This window comes from Dendrobates tinctorius, unplaced genomic scaffold (assembly GCF_039654945.1).
Source record: "Dendrobates tinctorius isolate UK_male_01 unplaced genomic scaffold, ASM3965494v1 ptg000063l, whole genome shotgun sequence".
Taxonomy (NCBI): Eukaryota; Metazoa; Chordata; class Amphibia; order Anura; family Dendrobatidae; genus Dendrobates; species Dendrobates tinctorius.
In genome coordinates, this window is record NW_027361731.1 from 31,975,776 (window position 1) to 32,000,572 (window position 24,797).

Here is a 24,797-nt window from a genome sequence, read left to right on the forward strand (position 1 = left end):
TGATTCTAAGAAAAGTCATCGACCTCTGGTCCTGGGACAGGTCCGACACCGAGAAACCCAACCCTCAAGATCGTAGGATCAGCGGCGGCCGACAGCTGCTCATCTCTACAGAGATAATCATCTGTTACCAGCACCATCTGCCCCAAAGGTCGCCCGCCCCCTTAACCGAGCCCGCGTCTCCGCCTGTCGCCCGCCCCCTTAACCGGGCCCGCGTCTCCGCCTGTCGCCCGCCCCCTTAACCGGGCCCGCGTCTCCGCCTGTCGCCCGCCCCCTTAACCGGGCCCGCGTCTCCGCCTGTCGCCCGCCCCCTTAACCGGGCCCGCTTCTCCGCCTGTCGCCCGCCCCCTTAACCGGGCCCGCTTCTCCGCCTGTCGCCCGCCCCCTTAACCGGGCCCGCGTCTCCGCCTGTCGCCCGCCCCCTTAACCGGGCCCGCGTCTCCGCCTGTCGCCCGCCCCCTTAACCGGGCCCGCGTCTCCGCCTGTCGCCCGCCCCCTTAACCGGGCCCGCGTCTCCGCCTGTCGCCCGCCCCCTTAACCGGGCCCGCGTCTCCGCCTGTCGCCCGCCCCCTTAACCGGGCCCGCGTCTCCGCCTGTCGCCCGCCCCCTTAACCGGGCCCGCGTCTCCGCCTGTCGCCCGCCCCCTTAACCGGGCCCGCGTCTCCGCCTGTCGCCCGCCCCCTTAACCGGGCCCGCGTCTCCGCCTGTCGCCCGCCCCCTTAACCGGGCCCGCGTCTCCGCCTGTCGCCCGCCCCCTTAACCGGGCCCGCGTCTTCGCCTGTCGCCCGCCCCCTTAACCGGGCCCGCGTCTTCGCCTGTCGCCCGCCCCCTTACCCAGGCAGCGACTCCGCCACCAAGTTCAATCCCACAAGTAAAGCAGAGGATGCTTGTACGCTATATCCCATCTTTTACTCTACTCACATCCGGAGCTGCATGCAGAGCAGATGGAGAGTGCAGCTCCGGATGTGACCAGTACACACTGATTTTACTGGCTCACCAGCACATTCTCCAGGGACCACAGCGCGCGTCTGTTCTCCTCGTTGGTGTTGGCCGGGATTGGTAAGGACCAGTTGCAGCTGAGTTGGTCGGGTTTTGATTTCGGGTCTTTGTGTCCAGACTCCTTGCTGACGCTCGTTTTCCAACCATTGACATCTAAGAGCCGCTCCTGTGCGGGACCCTGCTTGGCACCTTGGCTCCGGCGCACTCCTTCCTGCAGCCTCTTAGTACCGTCCATGGTGACCTCCTTTTTCTGGGTGGGGGCTTTCACCGTTGAGGAGTCCTTATTGTCACTGTTAGTCCCAGACTTCTTGTCCTGTGCAGAGAGCGGCTTCCAGTCTGGTGGGGGTCTCGAGTAAATCCCAGGGAACAGGGTGGGGATGGCATCAGGTTTTAGCACAATCCTGCTCCCCTGCGAGGTGTAACTGCCCGGCGCAAAGTGGGCAGAACAAATGCGATACTTCCCCGTTCTCGCCTCAGCAAACACCTTGGTCGCAAAATTGTCGAGGTCCCCACAATTCTGCCCGATCTCCTGGAGCCAGAGCTTAATGCGGCTGAGCTCTCGGGGGAAGACGTGCATAGTGAGCAGGGGGTTGGAAGCCTTCATCCCGGTGTAGTGGGTGCAGCCCTTCACAATGCAGCTCGGCATGGCCCCCACCTGGAGGAAGAGAGGAGACGTCAGTGATTGGGGGAAGAAAGACCCCCATCATCGCCAGCGCCCCAGAGGGAAGGGAATGGGGGGTCTACAGGCAATGCTACTCCACTACCTGAGGTCTCACCCAAAAGTCTACCAATGTTGCAACTGATAGTGATGTCTCGTCGGGACGGCTCTGCAGAATACAGGTATTGGGGGGGGGGGGGGAGAGCCGAGATTAGGGGGCGCAGAGGGGAGACGGGACGAGAGGAGAGGGGTGCGCGGGGGGGAGACGGGACGAGAGGAGAGGGGCGCGCGGGGGGGGGGGGGGGGAGACGGGACGGGACGAGGAGAGGGGCGCGCGGGGGGGGGGGATGGGACGAGGAGAGGGGCGCGGAGGGGGGGAGACGGGACGATGAGAGGGGCGCGGAGGGGGGGGGAGAGACGGGACGAGGAGAGGGGCGCGGAGGGGGGGAGACGGGACGATGAGAGGGGCGCGGAGGGGGGGGGGAGACGGGACGATGAGAGGGGCGCGGAGGGGGGGGGAGAGACGGGACGAGGAGAGGGGCGCGCAGGGGGGGGGGGACGGGACGAGGAGAGGGGCGCGGAGGGGGGGAGACGGGACGATGAGAGGGGCGCGGAGGGGGGGGGAGAGACGGGACGAGGAGAGGGGCGCGGAGGGGGGGAGACGGGACGATGAGAGGGGCGCGGAGGGGGGGAGAGACGGGACGAGGAGAGGGGCGCGCGGGGGGGGGGACGAGGAGAGGGGCGCGGAGGGGGGGAGACGGGACGATGAGAGGGGCGCGGAGGGGGGGGAGAGACGGGACGAGGAGAGGGGCGCAGAGGGGGGGGAGAGACGGGACGAGGAGAGGGGCGCGGAGGGGGGGAGAGACGGGACGAGGAGAGGGGCGCGGAGGGGAGGGGAGAGACGGGACGAGGAGAGGGGCGCGCAGGGGGGGGGGGGGAGACGGGACGAGGAGAGGGGCGCGCAGGGGGGGGGGAGACGGGACGAGGAGAGGGGCGCGCAGGGGGGGGGGGAGACGGGACGAGGAGAGGGGCGCGCAGGGGGGGGGGAGACGGGACGAGGAGAGGGGCGCGCAGGGGGGGGGGGAGACGGGACGAGGAGAGGGGCGCGCAGGGGGGGGGGAGACGGGACGAGGAGAGGGGCGCGCAGGGGGGGGGGGAGACGGGACGAGGAGAGGGGCGCGCAGGGGGGGGGGGGGAGACGGGACGAGGAGAGGGGCGCGCAGGGGGGGGGGGAGACGGGACGAGGAGAGGGGCGCGCAGGGGGGGGGGAGACGGGACGAGGAGAGGGGCGCGCAGGGGGGGGGGGAGACGGGACGAGGAGAGGGGCGCGCAGGGGGGGGGGGGGGAGACGGGATGAGGAGAGGGGCGAAAAGAAGCATCGGCACAAGGTAACGCGATGCAGTAATAGTGGCCACAGTCCTTACAGAGGAGGCGCAGTAATATCAGGTAGAGTGATGCGGCCACGGAACCTGTGTTATTGGGGACACTGAGCTGCCCACGTGACATGCAGCTGTCACCCGCCACTGAGAGCAGGCATGCTGAGACTTGTGGTGCCGTGTGATGACAGACCTGACCGTGGCGGCAGCAGCAGCAGTCGCAGAATTCGGTGCAGCAGCGGATGATCCCCGGAGAGCTCAGGCGGGAGACAGGAGGAGGCGCAGCGGCCGTCCAGATGGACTCACAGCTCGGTCCTAATGGAGTCACATCACCTGACATAAAACAACCAACGAACAGCCAGCTCCCGTCACGTGGTTACAGGAAAGCGAAGAAATAAAGAGGAAAGAAAACAATATTAAAAGTGATGGGAACCGGACTCCAGAAAAATGGCCGCCTGATGTAATACCAAGGAATGAACAGCAGATGGCGCCGATAAGCAAAGCTCTCAACAGCGACAGAAGACGCTTTCCGCCTCTCTCCTCGTCCCATCTCCCCTTTCCGCCCCTTAATCACAGCTCTATATCCTCCAATACCTGTACTCTGCAAACATATGACCAGCAGAGGGAGCCGATTCCACACACTGTAATAGCTGATGATGACCAGCAGAGAGAGCCGATACCACACACTGTAATAGCTGATGATGACCAGTAGAGGGAGCCGATACCACACACTGTAATAGCTGATGATGACCAGCAGAGGGAGCCGATACCACACACTGTAATAGATGATGATGACCAGCAGAGGGAGCCGATACCACACGCTGTAATAGATGATGATGACCAGCAGAGGGAGCTGATACCACACTCTGTAATAGATGTTGATGACCAGCAGAGGGAGCCGATATCACACACTGTAATAGCTGATGATGACCAGCAGAGAGAGCTTATACCACACACTGTAATAGATGATGATGACCAGCAGAGGGAGCCGATACCACACACTGTAATAGATGATGATGACCAGCAGAGGGAGCCGATACCACACACTGTAATAGCTGATGATGACCAGCAGAGAGAGCCGATACCACACACTGTAATAGCTGATGATGACCAGCAGAGGGAGCCGATACCACACACTGTAATAGCTGATGATGACCAGCAGAGGGAGCCGATACCACACACTGTAATAGATGATGATGACCAGCAGAGGGAGCCGATACCACACACTGTAATAGCTGATGATGACCAGCAGAGGGAGCCGATACCACACACTGTAATAGATGATGATGATGACCAGCAGAGGGAGCCGATACCACACACTGTAATAGATGATGATGACCAGCAGAGGGAGCCGATACCACACACTGTAATAGATGATGATAACCAGCAGAGAGAGCCGATACCACACACTGTAATAGATGATGATGACCAGCAGAGGGAGCCGATACCACACACTGTAATAGATGATGATGACCAGCAGAGGGAGCCGATACCACACACTGTAATAGATGATGATGACCAGCAGAGGGAGCCGATACCACACACTGTAATAGATGATGATGACCAGCAGAGGGAGCCGATACCACACACTGTAATAGATGATGATGACCAGCAGAGGGAGCCGATACCACACACTGTAATAGATGATGATGACCAGCAGAGGGAGCCGATACCACACACTGTAATAGATGATGATGACCAGCAGAGGCAGCCGATACCACACTCTGTAATAGATGTTGATGACCAGCAGAGGGAGCCGATATCACACACTGTAATAGCTGATGATGACCAGCAGAGGGAGCCGATATCACACACTGTAATAGATGATGATGACCAGCAGAGGGAGCCGATACCACACACTGTAATAGATGATGATGACCAGCAGAGGGAGCCGATACCACACACTGTAATAGATGATGATGACCAGCAGAGGGAGCTGATACCACACACTGTAATAGATGATGATGACCAGCAGAGGGAGCCGATACCACACACTGTAATAGATGATGATGACCAGCAGAGGGAGCCGATACCACACACTGTAATAGATGATGATGACCAGCAGAGGGAGCCGATACCACACACTGTAATAGATGATGATGACCAGCAGAGGGGGCCGATACCACACACTGTAATAGATGATGATGACCAGCAGAGGGAGCCGATACCACACACTGTAATAGCTGATGATGACCAGCAAAGAGAGCTGATACCACACACTGTAATAGATGATGATGACCAGCAGAGGGAGCCGATACCACACACTATAATAGATGATGATGACCAGCAGAGGGAGCCGATACCACACACTGTAATAGATGATGATAACCAGCAGAGAGAGCCGATACCACACACTGTAATAGATGATGATGACCAGCAGAGGGAGCCGATACCACACACTGTAATAGATGATGATGACCAGCAGAGGGAGCCGATACCACACACTGTAATAGATGATGATGACCAGCAGAGGGAGCCGATACCACACACTGTAATAGATGATGATGACCAGCAGAGGGAGCCGATACCACACACTGTAATAGATGATGATGACCAGCAGAGGGAGCCGATACCACACACTGTAATAGATGTTGATGACCAGCAGAGGGAGCCGATATCACACACTGTAATAGCTGATGATGACCAGCAGAGGGAGCTGATATCACACACTGTAATAGATGATGATGACCAGCAGAGGGAGCCGATACCACACACTGTAATAGATGATGATGACCAGCAGAGGCAGCCGATACCACACTCTGTAATAGATGTTGATGACCAGCAGAGGGAGCCGATATCACACACTGTAATAGCTGATGATGACCAGCAGAGGGAGCCGAAATCACACACTGTAATAGATGATGATGACCAGCAGAGGGAGCCGATACCACACACTGTAATAGGTGATGATGACCAGCAGAGGGAGCTGATACCACACACTGTAATAGATGATGATGACCAGCAGAGGGAGCCGATACCACACTGTAATAGATGATGATGACCAGCAGAGGGAGCCGATACCACACACTGTAATAGATGATGATGACCAGCAGAGGGAGCCGATACCACACACTGTAATAGATGATGATGACCAGCAGAGGGAGCTGATACCACACACTGTAATAGATGATGATGACCAGCAGAGGGAGCCGATACCACACACTGTAATAGATGATGATGACCAGCAGAGGGAGCCGATACCACACACTGTAATAGATGATGATGACCAGCAGAGGGAGCCGATACCACACACTGTAATAGATGATGATGACCAGCAGAGGGGGCCGATACCACACACTGTAATAGATGATGATGACCAGCAGAGGGAGCCGATACCACACACTGTAATAGCTGATGATGACCAGCAAAGAGAGCTGATACCACACACTGTAATAGATGATGATGACCAGCAGAGGGAGCCGATACCACACACTATAATAGATGATGATGACCAGCAGAGGGAGCCGATATCACACACTGTAATAGCTGATAATGACCAGCAGGGGGCGATACCACACACTGTAATAGATGATGATGACCAGCAGAGGGACCCGATACCACACACTGTAATAGATGATGATGACCAGCAGAGGGAGCCGATACCACACACTGTAATAGATGATGATGACCAGCAGAGGGAGCCGATACCACACACTGTAATAGATGATGATTGTGATGTACAATGTCTGTGAGGTATGGGGTTTTGTCCACAAAATATGATGTTTTCTGTTGGAATGTGGTAGAAATCCCCCCTTCCCTTCTGAGTTACATGGCACACTGAAGCTATAGCAGTGCCTACCCTCCCCCAAGTGTTATCACCTCTCCAGCTAGCAATAGGATACTTCCTGCTATCACCATTTGGCTCCTCTTCAGAGCGGGAAAAACTTCTTTGTTTGAAACGAATAAAACTATGAGAGACTATACCATAAGAACCAAATACCCTAGGGATATGAAAATCACATTTTTGTAATCCGGGCGGTCACAGCGTCGCTGCCGTGGTTCTTGCAAAGTCTAATCCTTCCAGAACCTGAGATATGTGTTCCAGCTAAACGGTGTATCAGAACTACTGCATATTTGGTCTTGAATTATTGTACTCAACAAATCACAACCAATGATGCCCTATATGTGTCTGTGCGGGATGCCCCCACGGAGTTATGATTAGTATAAGTTTTCTAGTGTAATTCTAAATCCAAAAGGGAGAGGTGGGATTAACCCAGCATGCATCTCTCCGTGATGTCACATAGCAAGTCTATAAAGCATTTCCTGGACAAAACCAGGGCAGAACAGCTCAAGTCGTCGTGCTAGAAAGACCCAGATGAGTGGAGAAGTGCAGCTCCGCCTCCACCCACCTTAGCCGCATGGTCTGCCTAAGGAACAATATGGAACTGTGAGTGTACTCTCTTTGTTTTCTCCACTTTTATTTTATACCTGTACTGTACATATTTTATGTCTCAATTTTATAGCAACTTTTATCTGTAATCACTGTCCTCTTTCGGAAAATAAATGAAATAATTATTTAGATCTGTCTCTATGCTCTAAGACTCGAACTATACGCCTTTGATAGATAATCGCTACTAATTCAAGGGGTTTGCCACGGACCCTCTTAATTTAACACTGTGAATTAAGTAACCGTGACTGGTGGCAGCACGTTGTGCATGGCTATTGCGGCTTGCTGGCAGTCTAGAAGGGTCTTATATAGCTGAATGAGGGGCTGCGGCCACAGCTGATAATTCCCTTACTGCAGAAGCCTAATTGCCGGTTCACAACAGGCAGCCCGTCCGGCGACTAATTATCCTAGGTGCAGTTCCCTGACTGACCTGAGGGTAAGGGGGGAGCCGGAGAGCTGCGAGTTCCAAAGTGGAACTGAGAAAGTCGGATATACATAAATCCCCGCAGTACTTGGAAGATTGATAGCAGTGGTGGGGCATCCAAATTAAACTCCCCCTGCGGCAAATTGTAGAGCGAGATTAGCTTGCTGGATATTTTTGGTCACATGGTGCCAGTGTTGGGATAACTAAGATAAGCCCCACTGCGCCTGTGATAGCCGTGTGCCGGCATTGTGTCTCGTCCCTCCGTCCGCGGATACACCCGTGTCAGTGGTGGGACTGTGACATAGTGGTGACACAGGGTCCGCTGTCCGTCACGTTTTGGTGGCAGCGGGACCCCCGTTAGTGTCGCCCGTAAGTAGACGAACGGCGGTGGGCTGTTCGTCACATATTGGTGGCAGAGCGGTGGGATCATCCTAGAGCATTAGTGATTTGGTTTGAGCAATCATTCCTCTCACTAAAAACCTGCACGGTTCCTGCGGGAATCCTGCATCATAGGTTTTGGAGAACAGACTCAGTGGTTACTAGTTCTGAGACATTTGTGTGTACGTACAAGTATTCCCTCCCATTTCTTCGTTTTTCTTTTTCTATCTTTTATTTGGCAACCATGGCGGCAAAAGGAGAACCTTGGTACAACCGGCAGACAAAGGAAGTTCTTGCTGGGTTATGCACGTACCAAGGCCTTGACGCCACGAACAAAAACAGAGCTCACATGATCGCAGCTCTAGTGCAGCTGGACAACGACCAGAATCCAGCAAGCGCAGAAGTTGGCCCAAGTGACAATGGGGCTGCAGCAGAGGCTCCACTCATGAGCGCGGGGCCCACATTCAATCAGAGCACGCTGGACCCCTACCTGCAAGCGGCCTTGGACGCACTCCCTGCCGAAGACCGTGACGGACGTCTGCAGCTGATCCAGCAAGCTCGAGAGAGAGCAGAGCAGCGAGCCGAGCGGGAGGCGGAGAGACGCGAGCGCCAAGCTGAGGCTGAGAGAGCAGAGCAGTGAGCCGAGCGGGAGGCGCAGAGGGCCCATGAACTGGAGGTACTCCAGCGGGGTGGGAATGCCCCCACAGCCCGAAGCAGTGAGCCCAGCAGTGTCCAGACTCCTAAACCCCGGCCAGAGCATTTTCCCGTGATGGAAAAGGATGGGGACTTGGACATGTTCCTGCGAGCCTTTGAGAAAGCCTGCAGACAGTACCAGCTGCCTAGAGACCAATGGGCAAGGTACTTGACCCCAGGGCTAAAAGGCAAAGCCCTGGAGGCATTTGCTTCTCTTCCGCCAGAAGCCGATGACGACTATGACGCCATAAAGCAGGCGCTGATCGCCAAATACCGGCTGACACCTGAGGTATACCGAAAGAAGTTCCGGCACCTCCAACGTGGCCCACATGATAGCTACAGTGATGTGGTGCAAGGACTCAGGACCCACTTTGACCAGTGGATCCATGGACTGTCCGTTGAAACCTTTGAGCAGCTACGGGACCTGATGATCAAAGACCAGTTCCTGCATCTCTGCCCAGCTGAGGTCCGACAGTTCATCCTGGACCGCGAACCAACGAATGCGGACAAAGCGGCGCAGATCGCCGACAACTATGACACCAACCGGAAGCCCGAGACGCGGAGGCCAGTTGCCACCAGCTGGAAAGGGGGTAAGCCAGCAACCAACCCCAGTGCCCCAGCTAGCCGTCCCTCCGGAGGCCCTGTCCCTGTTGCCAACAACAGGCCGGCTACTGACAGTCGCCTGTGTCACCACTGCAAGCGGCCTGGTCACTTCTCTTACACCTGTCCGGATAGGCCGAAGAACCCGCCAGCCAAGGCCCCCGGGCCCAACGCCTCTGTTCTTTTGGTGGGAGGTGTGGTTGGGAGGGCTGACGACAACGTTCAACCTGTTCAGGTGGGGGCCCGTCTTGCTACAGGCCTCAAGGACACCGGGGCTGAACGAACCCTCATCCGTCCTGGACTGGCGGCCCCTGAAGAGTTTGTTGAGGGGAAAACCCTGACTGTCACCGGGATTGGAGGCACCCGTTGTCCCTTGCCAGTGGCACGAGTTTATCTCGATTGGGGTGCTGGGAGCGGGTTGAGGGAGGTGGGAGTGTCTGAAAACCTGCCCACTGATGTTTTATTGGGGACTGACTTGGGGCGGATGGTTGCATACTACGTCCCTGACACCCTTCCCCAAACTGATAATAAGGGTAACGTTAACCCTGATGATGATGATGATGACGGGAAACTGAATGTGTTACCTGCTAATGCCTTGATGAGTAATGATGCAACTAACAACCATTCTTTCCCCAGGTATGATGCTGATGCTGATGTATCTGTGCCGACTGAACCCGTTAACCCTTTCTTTGAAGCGGTAGATGTGTCCACAGGTACCGAAGTGCTCAGCCCCGTCACTCTGCGGAGTGAGACGGCTGAGGAACCCCTGGCAGGAGTAAGCAACGGTGCTCAAGGAAGTGGGGAGGTGCATGGGGACCATGAGGAAGGTAATGCCATGCAGCTGACCAGTGCCACCGAGGAAGGTAACTGGCCCATAAGTAGCCCTGCTCCTGAAGTGTTGGGGGTGGATGGGGAGGTAGAGCCCAAGCCAGCCCGGCTGGTGGGTCTGTAGAAATCCCCAGGGAGACAGCATACATAGCAGCTGTCACACGCAGTCAGAGTGCCCAGATCGCAGGTAACGCACTGTCTTCTGGACCCTCTGCTGCTACAGGAGAGACTGAACCAGAGGTGAACCCAGCGCCGGTTCCAGAGGGTCCCAGTAAAGAGGGGACCCTGACGTCACTTCTGGCAGCCTCCAGCATGGAGTTCCAGGCTGCTCTGCACTCAGATGCCAGCCTGGAGAAATTGAGAGGTCTCGCCGAGACGCCCACCTCCAAGTCTGATAAGGAGAGGGTGTTCTGGGAACGAGGAAGGTTGTACCGGGAGACAGTACCCGGAGATCCTAAAAAGGAGTGGTTGAGGGAAAGACAGCTGGTCGTCCCCTATCAGTTCAGAACTGAGTTGTTGCGGATTGCCCATGAGATTCCACTCGCTGGACACTTGGGGATCAGCAAAACAAAGGCACGGCTGTCTCAACACTTCTATTGGCCCAAGATGGGGACAGATGTAACACACTACTGCCGCTCCTGCGCCACCTGTCAAAAAGTGGGTAAGGCGGGGCCTGCTCTTAAGGCTCCCCTTATTCCTTTGCCGGTGATAGAGGAGCCTTTCCAGAGAATCGCGGTGGACATTGTAGGACCGCTGTCCGTCCCCAGCAGCTCCGGAAAGCGATACATTCTCACTGTGGTAGACTACGCAACCCGGTACCCAGAGGCAGTAGCTCTGTCTTCAACCAGGGCAGATAAGGTGGCTGACGCACTGGTGACCATCTTTTCAAGAGTAGGATTTCCCAGGGAGATGCTTACCGATCAAGGGCCCCAATTCATGTCTCGCCTAATGGAGGCTCTCTGTGAGAAAATGCAGGTGACGCAGCTGGTATCGAGTCCGTATCACCCACAGACTAATGGTTTGTGTGAACGTTTCAACGGTACCCTCAAACAGATGCTCCGCATACTGGTTGAGACCCAAGGGCGCGACTGGGAGCGGTACCTCCCACACCTGCTGTTCGCTTACAGAGAAGTTCCGCAGGCCTCGACCGGGTTCTCCCCCTTCGAGCTCCTGTATGGCAGGCGAGTCCGGGGACCCCTTGGGTTGATAAGAGAATCCTGGGAAGATGAGCCAAACCCCACAGAAGTGTCCATCGTGGATTATGTCATGCGCTTCCGTGACAAGATGCAGACCTTGACGCAGTTGGTGCATGACAACATGACGCAGGCTCAGGCTGACCAGAAGCGCTGGTACGACCAGAACGCCCGGGAGCGGACCTACCAGGTGGGTCAAAAGGTGTGGGTGCTGGTCCCTGTACCAACGGATAAGCTTCAGGCAGCCTGGGAAGGCCCATACGTCGTCCACCAACAGCTCAACCCGGTCACCTACGTGGTCACGCTTGACCATGCTCGGGGTAGGCGCAAGGCCTTTCACGTCAACATGCTGAAGGCGCACTACGAACGTGAAGCTTGCGTCCTACTGGTCTGCAATCTGCCAGAGAATGGGGAGGAAGATCCCCTCCTGGACATGCTGGCCCAGGCCAAGGCCAATGGGTCCATTGAGGACATGGAGATAAGTGGTTCGCTCACCGTGTCCCAGCGGTTGCAGTTGATGGCCACCCTGAAACTCTTCCGGCCCGTGTTCACTAACCAACCGGGGAGGACGGAGTTAGCGGTTCATGAGGTGGACACCGGGAATCACGCCCCATTACGGCGAACACCCTATCGGATCTCTGAGACGGTGCAACAAGTCATGCGCCAAGAGATCGATGAGATGTTAAGGCTGGGGGTGATTCGACGGTCAAAAAGCGCGTGGGCTTCACCTGTAGTCCTCGTGCCTAAAAAGGATCGAACCACCAGGTTCTGCGTAGACTACAGGGGGCTCAACGCCATCACAACCTCTGATGCCCACCCGATGCCGCGCATCGAGGATCTGCTCGAGCGGTTGACAAACGCCAACTACATATCCATCATGGATTTGAGTCGGGGATACTGGCAGATTCCCCTGAGCCCTGAGGCGCAGGAGAAATCCGCCTTTATCACCCCCTTTGGACTGTACGAGTCCACGGTCATGCCCTTCGGCATGAAGAATGCCCCTGCCACTTTCCAGCGGATGGTCAACCACCTGCTTCGGGAACTGGAGGAGTACGCGGTGGCATACTTAGACGATATTGCCGTCTTCAGTTCCACCTGGGAGGAACACCTTCAGCACCTCCAGGAGGTGCTCAAGCGTCTTCACCAGGCAGGCCTGACCATCAAGCCGGGGAAGTGCCAGATAGGCATGCGCGAGGTCCACTACCTGGGGCACCGGGTAGGCGGGGGTTCCATGAGTCCGGAGCCAGAAAAAGTGGACGCAATCGTGTCCTGGCCCACCCCCAGGACCAAGAAACAGGTGAAGTCCTTCTTGGGCACTGCAGGGTACTATAGGCGGTTCGTACAGGACTATAGCGCCCTTGCCAAACCCTTGACTGACCTCACCAAGCAGAGGCTACCCCAAACAGTCAACTGGACAGATGACTGTGAGGCGGCTTTCCAAGCTTTGAAAGCAGCCCTGTGCAACTCTCCAGTGTTGAGAGCAGTCGACAGCAGTCGCCCGTTTCTGGTACAGACCGACGCCAGCGAGTTTGGCCTCGGTGCTGTGCTTAGCCAGGTCGACTCGGGGGACCAAGAACACCCCGTGTTGTACCTGAGCCGGAAACTTTTGCCGAGGGAAGTGGCATACTCGACCATCGAGAAGGAGTGTCTGGCCATGGTGTGGGCACTGCAACGTTTGCAGCCCTACCTGTACGGGCGCGCCTTCACGGTGGTAACTGACCACAACCCTCTGAGCTGGTTGCACACAGTGTCCGGAACCAATGGAAGGTTGCTCCGCTGGAGCCTTGCCCTTCAACAGTACGATTTTACTGTAAAACACAGGAAGGGCAGTGAAAACGGCAATGCCGATGGGTTGTCCGGCCGGGGCGAACCCGCTGAGGTGCGCATGGCCGATGACCGAGAGGTAATGCCTCCTTAGCGCCCTCTTAAGTGGGGAGGTGTGATGTACAATGTCTGTGAGGTATGGGGTTTTGTCCACAAAATATGATGTTTTCTGTTGGAATGTGGCAGAAATCCCCCCTTCCCTTCTGAGTTACATGGCACACTGAAGCTATAGCAGTGCCTACCCTCCCCCAAGTGTTATCACCTCTCCAGCTAGCAATTGGCTCCTCTTCAGAGCGGGAAAAACTTCTTTGTTTGAAACGAATAAAACTATGAGAGACTATACCATAAGAACCAAATACCCTAGGGATATGAAAATCACATTTTTGTAATCCGGGCGGTCACAGCGTCGCTGCCGTGGTTCTTGCGAAGCCTAATCCTTTCAGAACCTGAGATATGTGTTCCAGCTAAACGGTGTATCAGAACTACTGCATATTTGGTCTTGAATTATTGTACTCAACAAATCACAACCAATGATGCCCTATATGTGTCTGTGCGGGATGCCCCCACGGAGTTATGATTAGTATAAGTTTTCTAGTGTAATTCTAAATCCAAAAGGGAGAGGTGGGATTAACCCAGCATGCATCTCTCCGTGATGTCACATAGCAAGTCTATAAAGCATTTCCTGGACAAAACCAGGGCAGAACAGCTCAAGTCGTCGTGCTAGAAAGACCCAGATGAGCGGAGAAGTGCAGCTCCGCCTCCACCCACCTTAGCCGCATGGTCTGCCTAAGGAACAATATGGAACTGTGAGTGTACTCTCTTTGTTTTCTCCACTTTTATTTTATACCTGTACTGTACATATTTTATGTCTCAATTTTATAGCAACTTTTATCTGTAATCACTGTCCTCTTTCGGAAAATAAATGAAATAATTATTTAGGTCTGTCTCTATGCTCTAAGACTCGAACTATACGCCTTTGATAGATAATCGCTACTAATTCAAGGGGTTTGCCACGGACCCTCTTAATTTAACACTGTGAATTAAGTAACCGTGACAGGTGGCAGCACGTTGTGCACGGCTATTGCGGCTTGCTGGCAGTCTAGAAGGGTCTTATATAGCTGAATGAGGGGCTGCGGCCACAGCTGATAATTCCCTTACTGCAGAAGCCTAATTGCCGGTTCACAACAGGCAGCCCGTCCGGCGACTAATTATCCTAGGTGCAGTTCCCTGACTGACCTGAGGGTAAGGGGGGCGCCGGAGAGCTGCGAGTTCCAAAGTGGAACTGAGAAAGTCGGATATACATAAATCCCCGCAGTACTTGGAAGATTGATAGCAGTGGTGGGGCATCCAAATTAAACTCCCCCTGCGGCAAATTGTAGAGCGAGATTAGCTTGCTGGATATTTTTGGTCACATGGTGCCAGTGTTGGGATAACTAAGATAAGCCCCACTGCGCCTGTGATAGCCGTGTGCCGGCATTGTGTCTCGTCCCTCCGTCCGTGGATACACCCGTGTCAGTGGTGGGACTGTGACATAGTGGTGACACAGGGTCCGCTGTCCGTCACGTTTTGGTGGCAGCGGGACCCCCGTTAGTGTCGCCCGTAAGTAGACGAACGGCAGTGGGCTGTTCGTCACAATGATGACCAGCAGAGGGAGCCGATATCACACACTGTAATAGCTGATGATGACCAGCAGAGGGAGCCGATACCACACACTGTAATAGCTGATGATAACCTGCAGAGGAAGGCGATACCACACACTGTGATAGCTGATGATAACATGCAGAGGAAGGCGATACCACACACTGTGATAGCTGATGATGACCAGCAGAAGGAGCCGATACCACACACTGTAATAGCTGATAATGACCAACAGGGGGAGACGATACCACACACTGTAATAGCTGATAATGACCAGCAGAGGGAGCCGATACCACACACTGTAATAGCTGATGATGACCAGCAGAGAGAGCTGATACCACACACTGTAATAGATGATGATGACCAGCAGAGGGAGCCGATACCACACACTGTAATAGATGATGATGACCAGCAGAGGGAGCTGATACCACACACTGTAATAGATGATGATGACCAGCAAAGAGAGCTGATACCACACACTGTAATAGATGACGATGACCAGCAGAGGGACCCGATACCACACACTGTAATAGATGACGATGACCAGCAGAGGGAGCCGATACCACACACTGTAATAGATGATGATGACCAGCAGAGGGAGCTGATACCACACATTGTAATAGATGATGATGACAAGCAGAGAGAGCTGATACCACACACTGTAATAGATGATGATGACCAGCAGAGGGAGCCGATACCACACACTGTAATAGATGATGATGACCAGCAGAGGGAGCCGATACCACACACTGTAATAGATGATGATGACTACCAGAGGGAGTCGATACCACACACTGTAATAGATGATGATGACCAGCAGAGAGAGCTGATACCACACACTGTAATAGATGATGATGACCAGCAGAGGGAGCTGATACCACACACTGTAATAGATGATGATGACCAGCAGAGGGAGCCGATACCACACACTGTAATAGATGATGATGACCAGCAGAGAGAGCTTATACCACACACTGTAATAGATGATGATGACCAGCAGAGGGAGCCGATACCACACACTGTAATAGATGATGATGACCAGCAGAGGGAGCCGATATCACACACTGTAATAGCTGATGATGACCAGCAGAGGGAGCCGATACCACACACTGTAATAGCTGATGATAGCCTGCAGAGGAAGGCGATACCACACACTGTGATAGCTGATGATGACCAGCAGAGGGAGCTGGTACCACACACTGTAATAGCTGATAATGACCAGCAGGGGGAGCCGATACCACACACTGTATTGCTGATGATGACCAGCAGAGAGAGCTGATACCACACACTGTAATAGATGATGATGACCAGCAGAGGGAGCCGATACCACACACTGTAATAGATGATGATGACCAGCAGAGGGAGCCGATACCACACACTGTAATAGATGATGATGACCAGCAGAGGGAGCCGATACCACACACTGTAATAGATGATGATGACCAGCAGAGGGAGCTGATATCACACACTGTAATAGCTGATGATGACCAGCAGAGGGAGCCGATACCACACACTGCAATAGCTGATGATAACCTGCAGAGGGAGCCGATACCACACACTGTAATAGCTGATAATGACCAGCAGGGGGAGACGATACCACACACTGTATTGCTGATGATGACCAGCAGAGAGAGCTGATACCACACACTGTAATAGATGATGATGACCAGCAGAGGGAGCCGATACCACACACTGTAATAGCTGATGATGACCAGCAGAGGGAGCTGATACCACACACTGTAATAGATGATGATAACCAGCAAAGAGCGCTGATACCACACACTGTAATAGATGACGATGACCAGCAGAGGGACCCGATACCACACACTGTAATAGATGATGATGACCAGCAGAGGGAGCCGATACCACACACTGTAATAGATGATGATGACCAGCAGAGGGAGCTGATACCACACACTGTAATCGATGATGATGACCAGCAGAGGGAGCTGATATCACACACTGTAATAGCTGATGATGACCAGCAGAGGGAGCCGATACCACACACTGTAATAGCTGATCATGACCTGCAGAGGAAGGCGATACCACACACTGTGATAGATGATGATGACCAGCAGAGGGAGCTGATACCACACTCTGTAATAGATGTTGATGACCAGCAGAGGGAGCCGATATCACACACTGTAATTGATGATGATGACCAGCAGAGGGAGCCGATACCACACACTGTAATAGCTGATAATGACCAGCAGGGGTTGCCGATACCACACACTGTAATAGAGGATGTTGATCAGCAGAGGAATTAGATATCTCACACTGTAGTAGCTGATGATGACCAGCAGAGGGAGCTGATACCACACACTGTAATAGCTGATGATGACCAGCAGGGAGAGCTGATATCACACACTGTAATAGCTGATGATGACCAGCAGAGGGAGCAGATACCACACACTGTAATAGATGATGATGACCAGCAGAGGGAGGTGATACCACACGCTGTAACAGATTATGACCAGCAGAGAGAGCTGATACCACACACTGTAATAGCTGATGATGACCAGCAGAGGGCTTAGATATCCCACACACTGTAATAGATGATTATGACCAGCAGAGGGATTAGATATCCCTCACTGTAATAGCTGATGATGACCAGCAGAGGGAGCTGATACCACACACTGTAATAGCTGATGATGGGCAGCAGAGGTAGCTGATACCACATACTGTAATAACTGATGCTGACCAGCAGAGGGAGCTGATACCACACACTGTAATAGCTGATGATGACCAGCAGAGGGAGCCGGTACCACACACGGTAATAGATGATGATGACCAGCAGAGGGAGCTGATACCACACACTGTAATTGCTGATGATGACCAGCAGAGAGAGCCGATACTATACACTGTAATAGCTGATGATGACCAGCAGAGGGAGAGGACACCACACACTGTAATAGCTGATGATGACCAGCAGAGGGAGCTGATGCCACATACTGTAATAGCTGATGATGACCAGCAGAGGGAGGTGACACCACACACTGTAATAGGTGGTGATGACCAGCAGAGGGAGCAGATACCACACACTGTAATAGATGATGATGACCGACAGAGGGAGCAGATACCACCCACTGTAATAGCTGATGATGACCTGCAGAGGGAGCCAATTCTACACATTGTAATAGCTGATGATGTCCAGCAGAGAGAGCTGATACCCCACACTGTAATAGCTGATGATGACCAGCAGAGGGAGCTGATACCACACACTTTAATAGCTGATGATGACAAGCAGAGGGAGCTGATACCACACACTGCAATAGCTGATGATGACCAACAGAGGGAGCCGATACCACACACTGTAATAGCTGATGATGACCAGCAGAGGAAGCCGATACCACACTCTGTAATAGATGATGATGACCAGGAGAGGGAGCCGATACCACACAATGTAATAGATGATGATCACCAGCAGAGAGAGCCGATACCCCACACTGTAATATCTGATGATGACCAGCAGAGGGAGCTGATACCACACACTGTAATAGCTAATGATGACCAGCAGAGGGAGCTGATACCACACACTGTAATAGCTAATGTTGACCAGCAGAGGGAGCTGATACCACACACTGTGACTGTTATGGAAATATATATGTATTTCATCTAGGTTTCACTTGCCTGCTATAGGCTATATACTGCTATATACTCATATATACTGCACACAGATACATATTCACAGTTTGAACCTTATAACTAGTTGGTGGAAATAACCTGCTACCCAGTCATCTCATTGTCTTGTGACTTGAGAAATATCTAGCAGACATATGGAATGAGGAACTTAGGCCAGGTGGTCCAGCCGATATTGGAGACTTGCTGACAAGTGCAAGACTCCGGACAGTAAATCACGTGGTGTCTAAATAACCCCAGGTCGGACACCCATATATGTTCATGCATTTAAACTGACCAATTAGCTAAGACGTAAAGCCTTTATGTTAATGAGTAACCACTCCTTTATACGAACTGATAAAAGACCATATATGAATAAAGTTTCCAGAGTTCTGCTGGAATGAGTTGTTGCTAACTAAGTGTAGCTCCCTCTTTTCCTTTGAGCGCTCAATAAGACTCTGTCTAATGAGGACAGGCCACAGTATGCACAGGGGTAAATCTACCCAAATCAAAAATAAATCCACATCAAGTGGCGCCCAACGAGGCCGTGGACGAAAATGCACGGGGATCCTGCTGACCAGAGAGGACAGAGGTGCCGGCCAAGGTCTTGGCTCATGGGAACGGAGATTTGCGCAACTCCATAAGTAAGGTAAGAAAATCTAGTTATCTTACCTGAATGTTCCCTGTGCCCAGTCCGGGTCAGCAACTCTAGCCGGTCAGTGTGGTCACCGAACCCAGGTAGTGTAAAAAAGTCCACGCGCAAATCCAAACCCTGGGATAAGCTAAGTGTCTACTGTGGTCCTGTGTGTCTAAGATCCGGGTGGGAGAGTTGGTGGGAAATTGTGACAGATTTGTGTTTATGGTTGATGGTAGACCCACTCAGATAGGTCCTCACAAATACACCTGGACACAGGGGGAGGACAGGTGAAGCCTTGACCAGGGACAGGTGGTGGGGGCCTTACGGAGATATCACAAGGCAAATCTCACATCAAGCTATCACAACAAACACCCGTGCACAGGAAGGGACAACAGCGCCCACGCCAGGCCACGCGGTGGTGTTAGCTTAGGGGAGATATTGCGAGCCAAACCACTTGACAGGTTGCCACCAACACACCTGGTCACAGGGAAGGATAGGAGAAGCCGGCCCAGGCATCAGGTGGTGGCAACATAGTGGGAGTTATCACATTACTGATACTGACGAGCCAGCCAGGACGTCCGGTACAGCGTGTTAACATTCCCGGGTCACCAGCGCAGTGCATCCAGTGTGGTTGGCAGTTATCGGTTACCAGCAGCTGTTTCACATACGCATCACAAGACAAGGGCTTTCGATCTCTCTCCCCGGACGTCTATATGTGAATTCATTGCAGGTTTCCGCAAAGATCTGAAGCAGAAAGAGTTTTGCCTTTTTTTATTGTAAACTTCCTCTTTTGCCTGCAGGGTGTGCCCCTGATATACATATATTTTTCATATTGTTATATTTTGGACTCTGCTTCTCCCTATTTTATGTTTTATCTTGCATTTTTGGTGGAGATTTTCATTCTTGTTACTGCAGTATGAGAATTTTTGGGAAAGCTGGGTCATTTTGAGTCTTTTTTTGGTTTTCCATTGTTCTCAGATTTCACTGAGAGATGCAGGCAGGCAAAAAAAAAAGAAGAGGAAGTTGGGTGCCTGCATTCTACATTCTACATTAACCCTTTTATTGTTGGTTTAAAGTTTATATACTATATACTTTTTGATTTTATAATTTTTTTTGGGTTTCATCCTTTAAAAATCTTTTTTAGAAAAAAAAAGGAAAAAATCATTTTTCCCTTTTTATCTCTTTTTAGTTTTCTTCCACTTTTTGTGACATTTTATCAGTTTTTTAGGTTTAGTTTTCACTTCTTTCTTTCAGTTTTGTTAAAAAGAGAATTTTTACCTGCGTTGGGTTATTCACTAAATATTCTTGTTTTGTTCCCTTTTAAGCAGGTTAAAAGGGGTTGCAAAGTGTTTAAAGGTTTAATCACTCACTTTTTTGAAGTTTTTGGAACAGACACAGTAGGTGTTATTCAGAAAGTTAAGCATGTCATTTTCTACGGGCAGCTCCGTATGCTGCAGCATGGTATGATGTACTGAAAGGAAAAAGGGAAGTAGCTAGTTGAGCTCAATTACTGTCTGCATTTTGTTAAAGTGACAGAGGATTTTAACAGCGCAGAAGGTGATAGCAGATAGGGTGAACAAGAAAGGATTGTTTTTTTGTTTTACGTGTAGGGAAAGTGTTTTCAGTGGCAGTGCCGTCTGAGAAGGACCACAGGTCTAAGAATGCCTTCCGTGATGGCAGGGGGGGAAGCAGTCCGCCCCCCCATCTCCTCTCTCCTCACTCTTCCCTCCTCCCAACTCTCTCCTCCCTCTATCTCTGCTATTCTCACAATCTCCTCCCCTCTCTCATCTATCTCTCCTCCTATCCCTCCTCCTCCTCCTTTTCTCTCCTATCTCTCCTCCCTCTCCATCTTCATCACCAACGCCCACCTCTCATCCCTCTCCTCTTCCCTCCTCCTTGTCTTCACCATTTCCTCCCTTTTTGTCTCCTCCCCACTCTCCTCCACTATCTCTCACTTCTCCTCCTATTCCAAATCTCTCCTCCACCCTTCCCTCTCTTTCTTTTCTTCTCCCACCTCTCAGTTCATCGTCACCCGCTGGCCCAGTGCCAGATCTAGACAATGAGGTGTCCCTAGTTCCACAGGGCACTCTCTCTAAAGAGACAGTTATAACGCCAGGAGAAGAAAGTGAATCACCCCCACACATGACAACACAGGTGCCCTCCCTATACAACAGATAGCAGAAGGGAGGTGTGGGCCATCAGACACTGCACTTGCTGAGACTGAAGATCCTATGTGCCACACGGAGCTCCAGTCTCAGGGGGGGAAGTACACACACAAAGAAAGACAAATCACACAGTGGCACAGTTCCTCCTCTGATGAACATGAAGAGGAGATTATGCTGCATAGTACTAGGGGCAGATAGAGCCAGAACTCTTACACTATGTGCCTTTCACCCCTAGTCAGGTGTTCAGTATTCTAAGAAATCTGCCAGACCCAGATATGGACCCCATGCCATTTTACCGAAGAATGCAGCAGAGCCAGCAGACATATGCTGCAACCTGGAGTGATCTCTGGTCCATAATGGCGATTAAAGCAGGTGAAACACTGGCCAGTCATGAAGGAACACTTCAAGCTTCCATCAGAATTAGATGTGCATTCCTGGGAATCAGGATCAAAGCTAATTGAACAGCTTAGAGAGTGGGCCAACGCCAGACAAGCACTCAGCCTGCATAACATGAGCCAAGCCGAGACAGAGTCTGTAGACGAGTTTCATGGCAGAGTGAGGCAAGTATTCCAAATTTTAGGCTTCACTATTCATGATCAGGTACATGGACAAATGTTGGCACAGGTCTTTGTGCATGGACTAAGAGAACCAATCAAGAAACTACTGATAGTGGCCAGGCTTGAGTACAGGACAATAGCAGTAGATGTCCTGCTTACAGTAGCCAGAAGAATTGAGTCCCTCCCTGGAGTACGGAGGACAGGCCCTCCCGTGATGGCCACTGACGTGGAGGAGCAACCACCCTGAAGAGACAGAAGACCTGTCAGGTGTTTCAACTGTGGCAACCTTGGCCATTTCCGGAACCGGTGCACAGCACCCCAGCAACCCAGGTCATCACGCAGAGGAGTAGGCCAAGAAAGAAACACAGAAGACAATGAAGAACCCTGTCCATAGGACAGAGGCAAACCAGGTCCACCAGACGTCACGCCCCTGACATGTGAAACCCCATCAGCAGACCCAATACCTCAAATCACGGGGGGCTGTCATATCTTTCCTTGTGGACACTGGTGCAGTCAGAAGTGAAATTCCCCGACCCCACCAGTCTATCAGAACACTCTGTGTCTTGTATGGGGATTAAAGGTCGAGACAGACGTTCCCCAGCTTGCAAGCCCCTGAGCATGTGGACACAGCCAGGATACTCCATCCTGTTCCAGTTTATGGTGGAGACCTGCCCACCCCACCTGATGAGCGCAGACCTATTGCAGGAACTGAAGGTGACCAAAGTGTCCCATGAAGATGTGACCTCTTCTCCACCTCAGATCCAAGAAGAATCAATCAATCATGCCCATGCTGGTGGCCCTACAAGAGCCTCACTCGAATAACGGGTGCAAGCCTACCCAAGGAGGTGCTGGACATAGCACCCAGAAGCCTATGGCCCAAGGGAGACTTAAAGTTGCGCCAGTGCGGGTGGCACTCAAGTCTACAACCCCGGACGCTCCGAAGGCCCAGCATCCGCAGCTCATCACCCAGAGCTAAACTGCCTCTGACTAACTGGAGGTCTAAGTGGAACTGCTGTTCAAGAAACGGCCTAAGAACTTTGGCATGGGCTAGGAAAACTCTCAACCCAGAGAGACCACACCCGCTTCGTGAAATGGCTGCACTGCTTCCGGCTCCAGCACCAGAGGATCATCTTGGACAAGATTCTGAAGGTGCTCCCTGAAGTTAATCCAGGTCCTGGACCAGAAGACAGCCACTTAGCTCCTCAAATTGGTTAGCAAGATGCTGACCTGAAATCAAGCTGGGTGAAAGGAACTGCTGCTGGCTGGTAAAGAAGACGCCCCAGCAAAAAGACCCCCCTGTGAGAGCAAGAAAGCTCAGCTGGACGTCATCTCTGACGAAGAGGACCTCAGCAAATGGTTGGTTTCCTGCCAGCCCTGTGCCAGAAGATGGGAGTCACTCACGGCACTGTGAAGAGCAAGGCCAGATTGAGCCGCCTCACCCACGGGAATCATCATGCAGTCCCATCTTCTCTCGATCAAGAGGAAGACTGTGAAAGGAGAACCAGACCAGACTGAATGGTGCATAACCTGAGGACTGTGAGCGAAGCAACCGTGTTTGAAACCCCAGTTGTGCCAGATCTGCACACACTGCTGACAAACGTGCCAGCCACAGCAAAGGCGCTCACGGCAATGGATCTGCCAGAAGCTCCCCTCAATGTTCCCCCTCACCTGGACGACCAGTTCCTGAAAACGCACAAGGGGGGTGAGGAACAAATGGACAGTGATGACCAAGAGGGCCCGGAACAGCCTTTCACAGCTCGCCAGAGCATTGCCCTCCATCCCCGTCAACTGGATTGCGGAGCATGCAGAAGTCATCGACATCGCTACCAGCGCAGCGCTTTCCATGTCTCCTCTACTCTGTCTGACGGAGCAGTAACGTAAGTTCTGCAAAAACAGAGTCCAGTGGTGTCAAAAGCAAGTTCCTGAAGACACCGTATCGCCCACTGGACGAAACACTTGACAGATGACTGGAAGACTGCGGAGGAGAAGATGGCTCCCTCAACAACTCCGAAGATGCAGGCCTTCCTTAGTCTAGTCTCATACTGCAGAACTTGGATTCCTGGTGCTCCAGACTTAATGCAGCCTCTGTACAATTGCATCAACGCATTGAAACCTTCATCTCGTACAGGAAACTGAAAGACTTCATAGTCTCTGCGCCAACTCTAGGCCTCCCTGACGACGAGAAGCCATCCCGTCCTGACCAAAACGGAAAAAGAAGGACCAAGATGGAGAAGGTCATGCTACTGGCCAGGCTTAAAACAGACCCATGGAGGAAAACCGGCCTGGATCCAGTAGCAAGGGGGGGGCCCTCCTACATGAAAACAATACCCGCAGCACACGCCCTCCTGATAAGGCTGCTCTGCACCACTCTTCAGTGCTCTCAGACGTTACCTGTCTCTACTCCCACTCCCAAGGGGGGATGCGGATACGGACCCTCAGATGAAAAATCTGCAAGATACCTTAGATGGCTCCAGTTTTGCAGATGATGAAGGAAGGTTCCACACTGGATGTGCAGCGACCAGCAATCAAGACATTCTATGGTCCAGAAGGTCATCAACCCAAGAGCCCAAGAAGCGGAGCTGATAGAGCTGATGAAAGACCTGCCAGATTGCGAAGAATGAAAACTTCTAGGTACTCGCATGACATGGCACCCGACTTCGGACCCATCTGGGCTGCAAGAAACTTCATCACAGCAAGCGGATCGACCGTGAAGCACCATGGAGCCATCAGAGACCTGCTGGACACTCTTCAACTACTAAAAGTGGTGGCAGTGCTGAAGGTCAAAGCACACGGAAAACTGAACACAGTAGAGACACGGGGCATCA

The 24,797-nt window shown here is 52.7% G+C and overlaps 1 protein-coding gene across 1 annotated transcript in view; it reads right to left on the reverse strand.

Annotated features, from left to right (window-relative positions):
• The window catches only part of LOC141094126 (uncharacterized), a 114,475-nt gene that overhangs the window by 4,467 nt on the left and 85,211 nt on the right, over window positions 1–24,797 (reverse strand). Inside the window, exons 10-11 of the mRNA XM_073579862.1 lie at window positions 3,224–3,363; window positions 995–1,651 (exon numbers count right to left, since the gene is read on the reverse strand). Coding sequence (XP_073435963.1) covers window positions 995–1,651; window positions 3,224–3,363 — 797 coding nt within the window. The remainder of the gene's footprint in view (window positions 1–994; window positions 1,652–3,223; window positions 3,364–24,797) is intronic.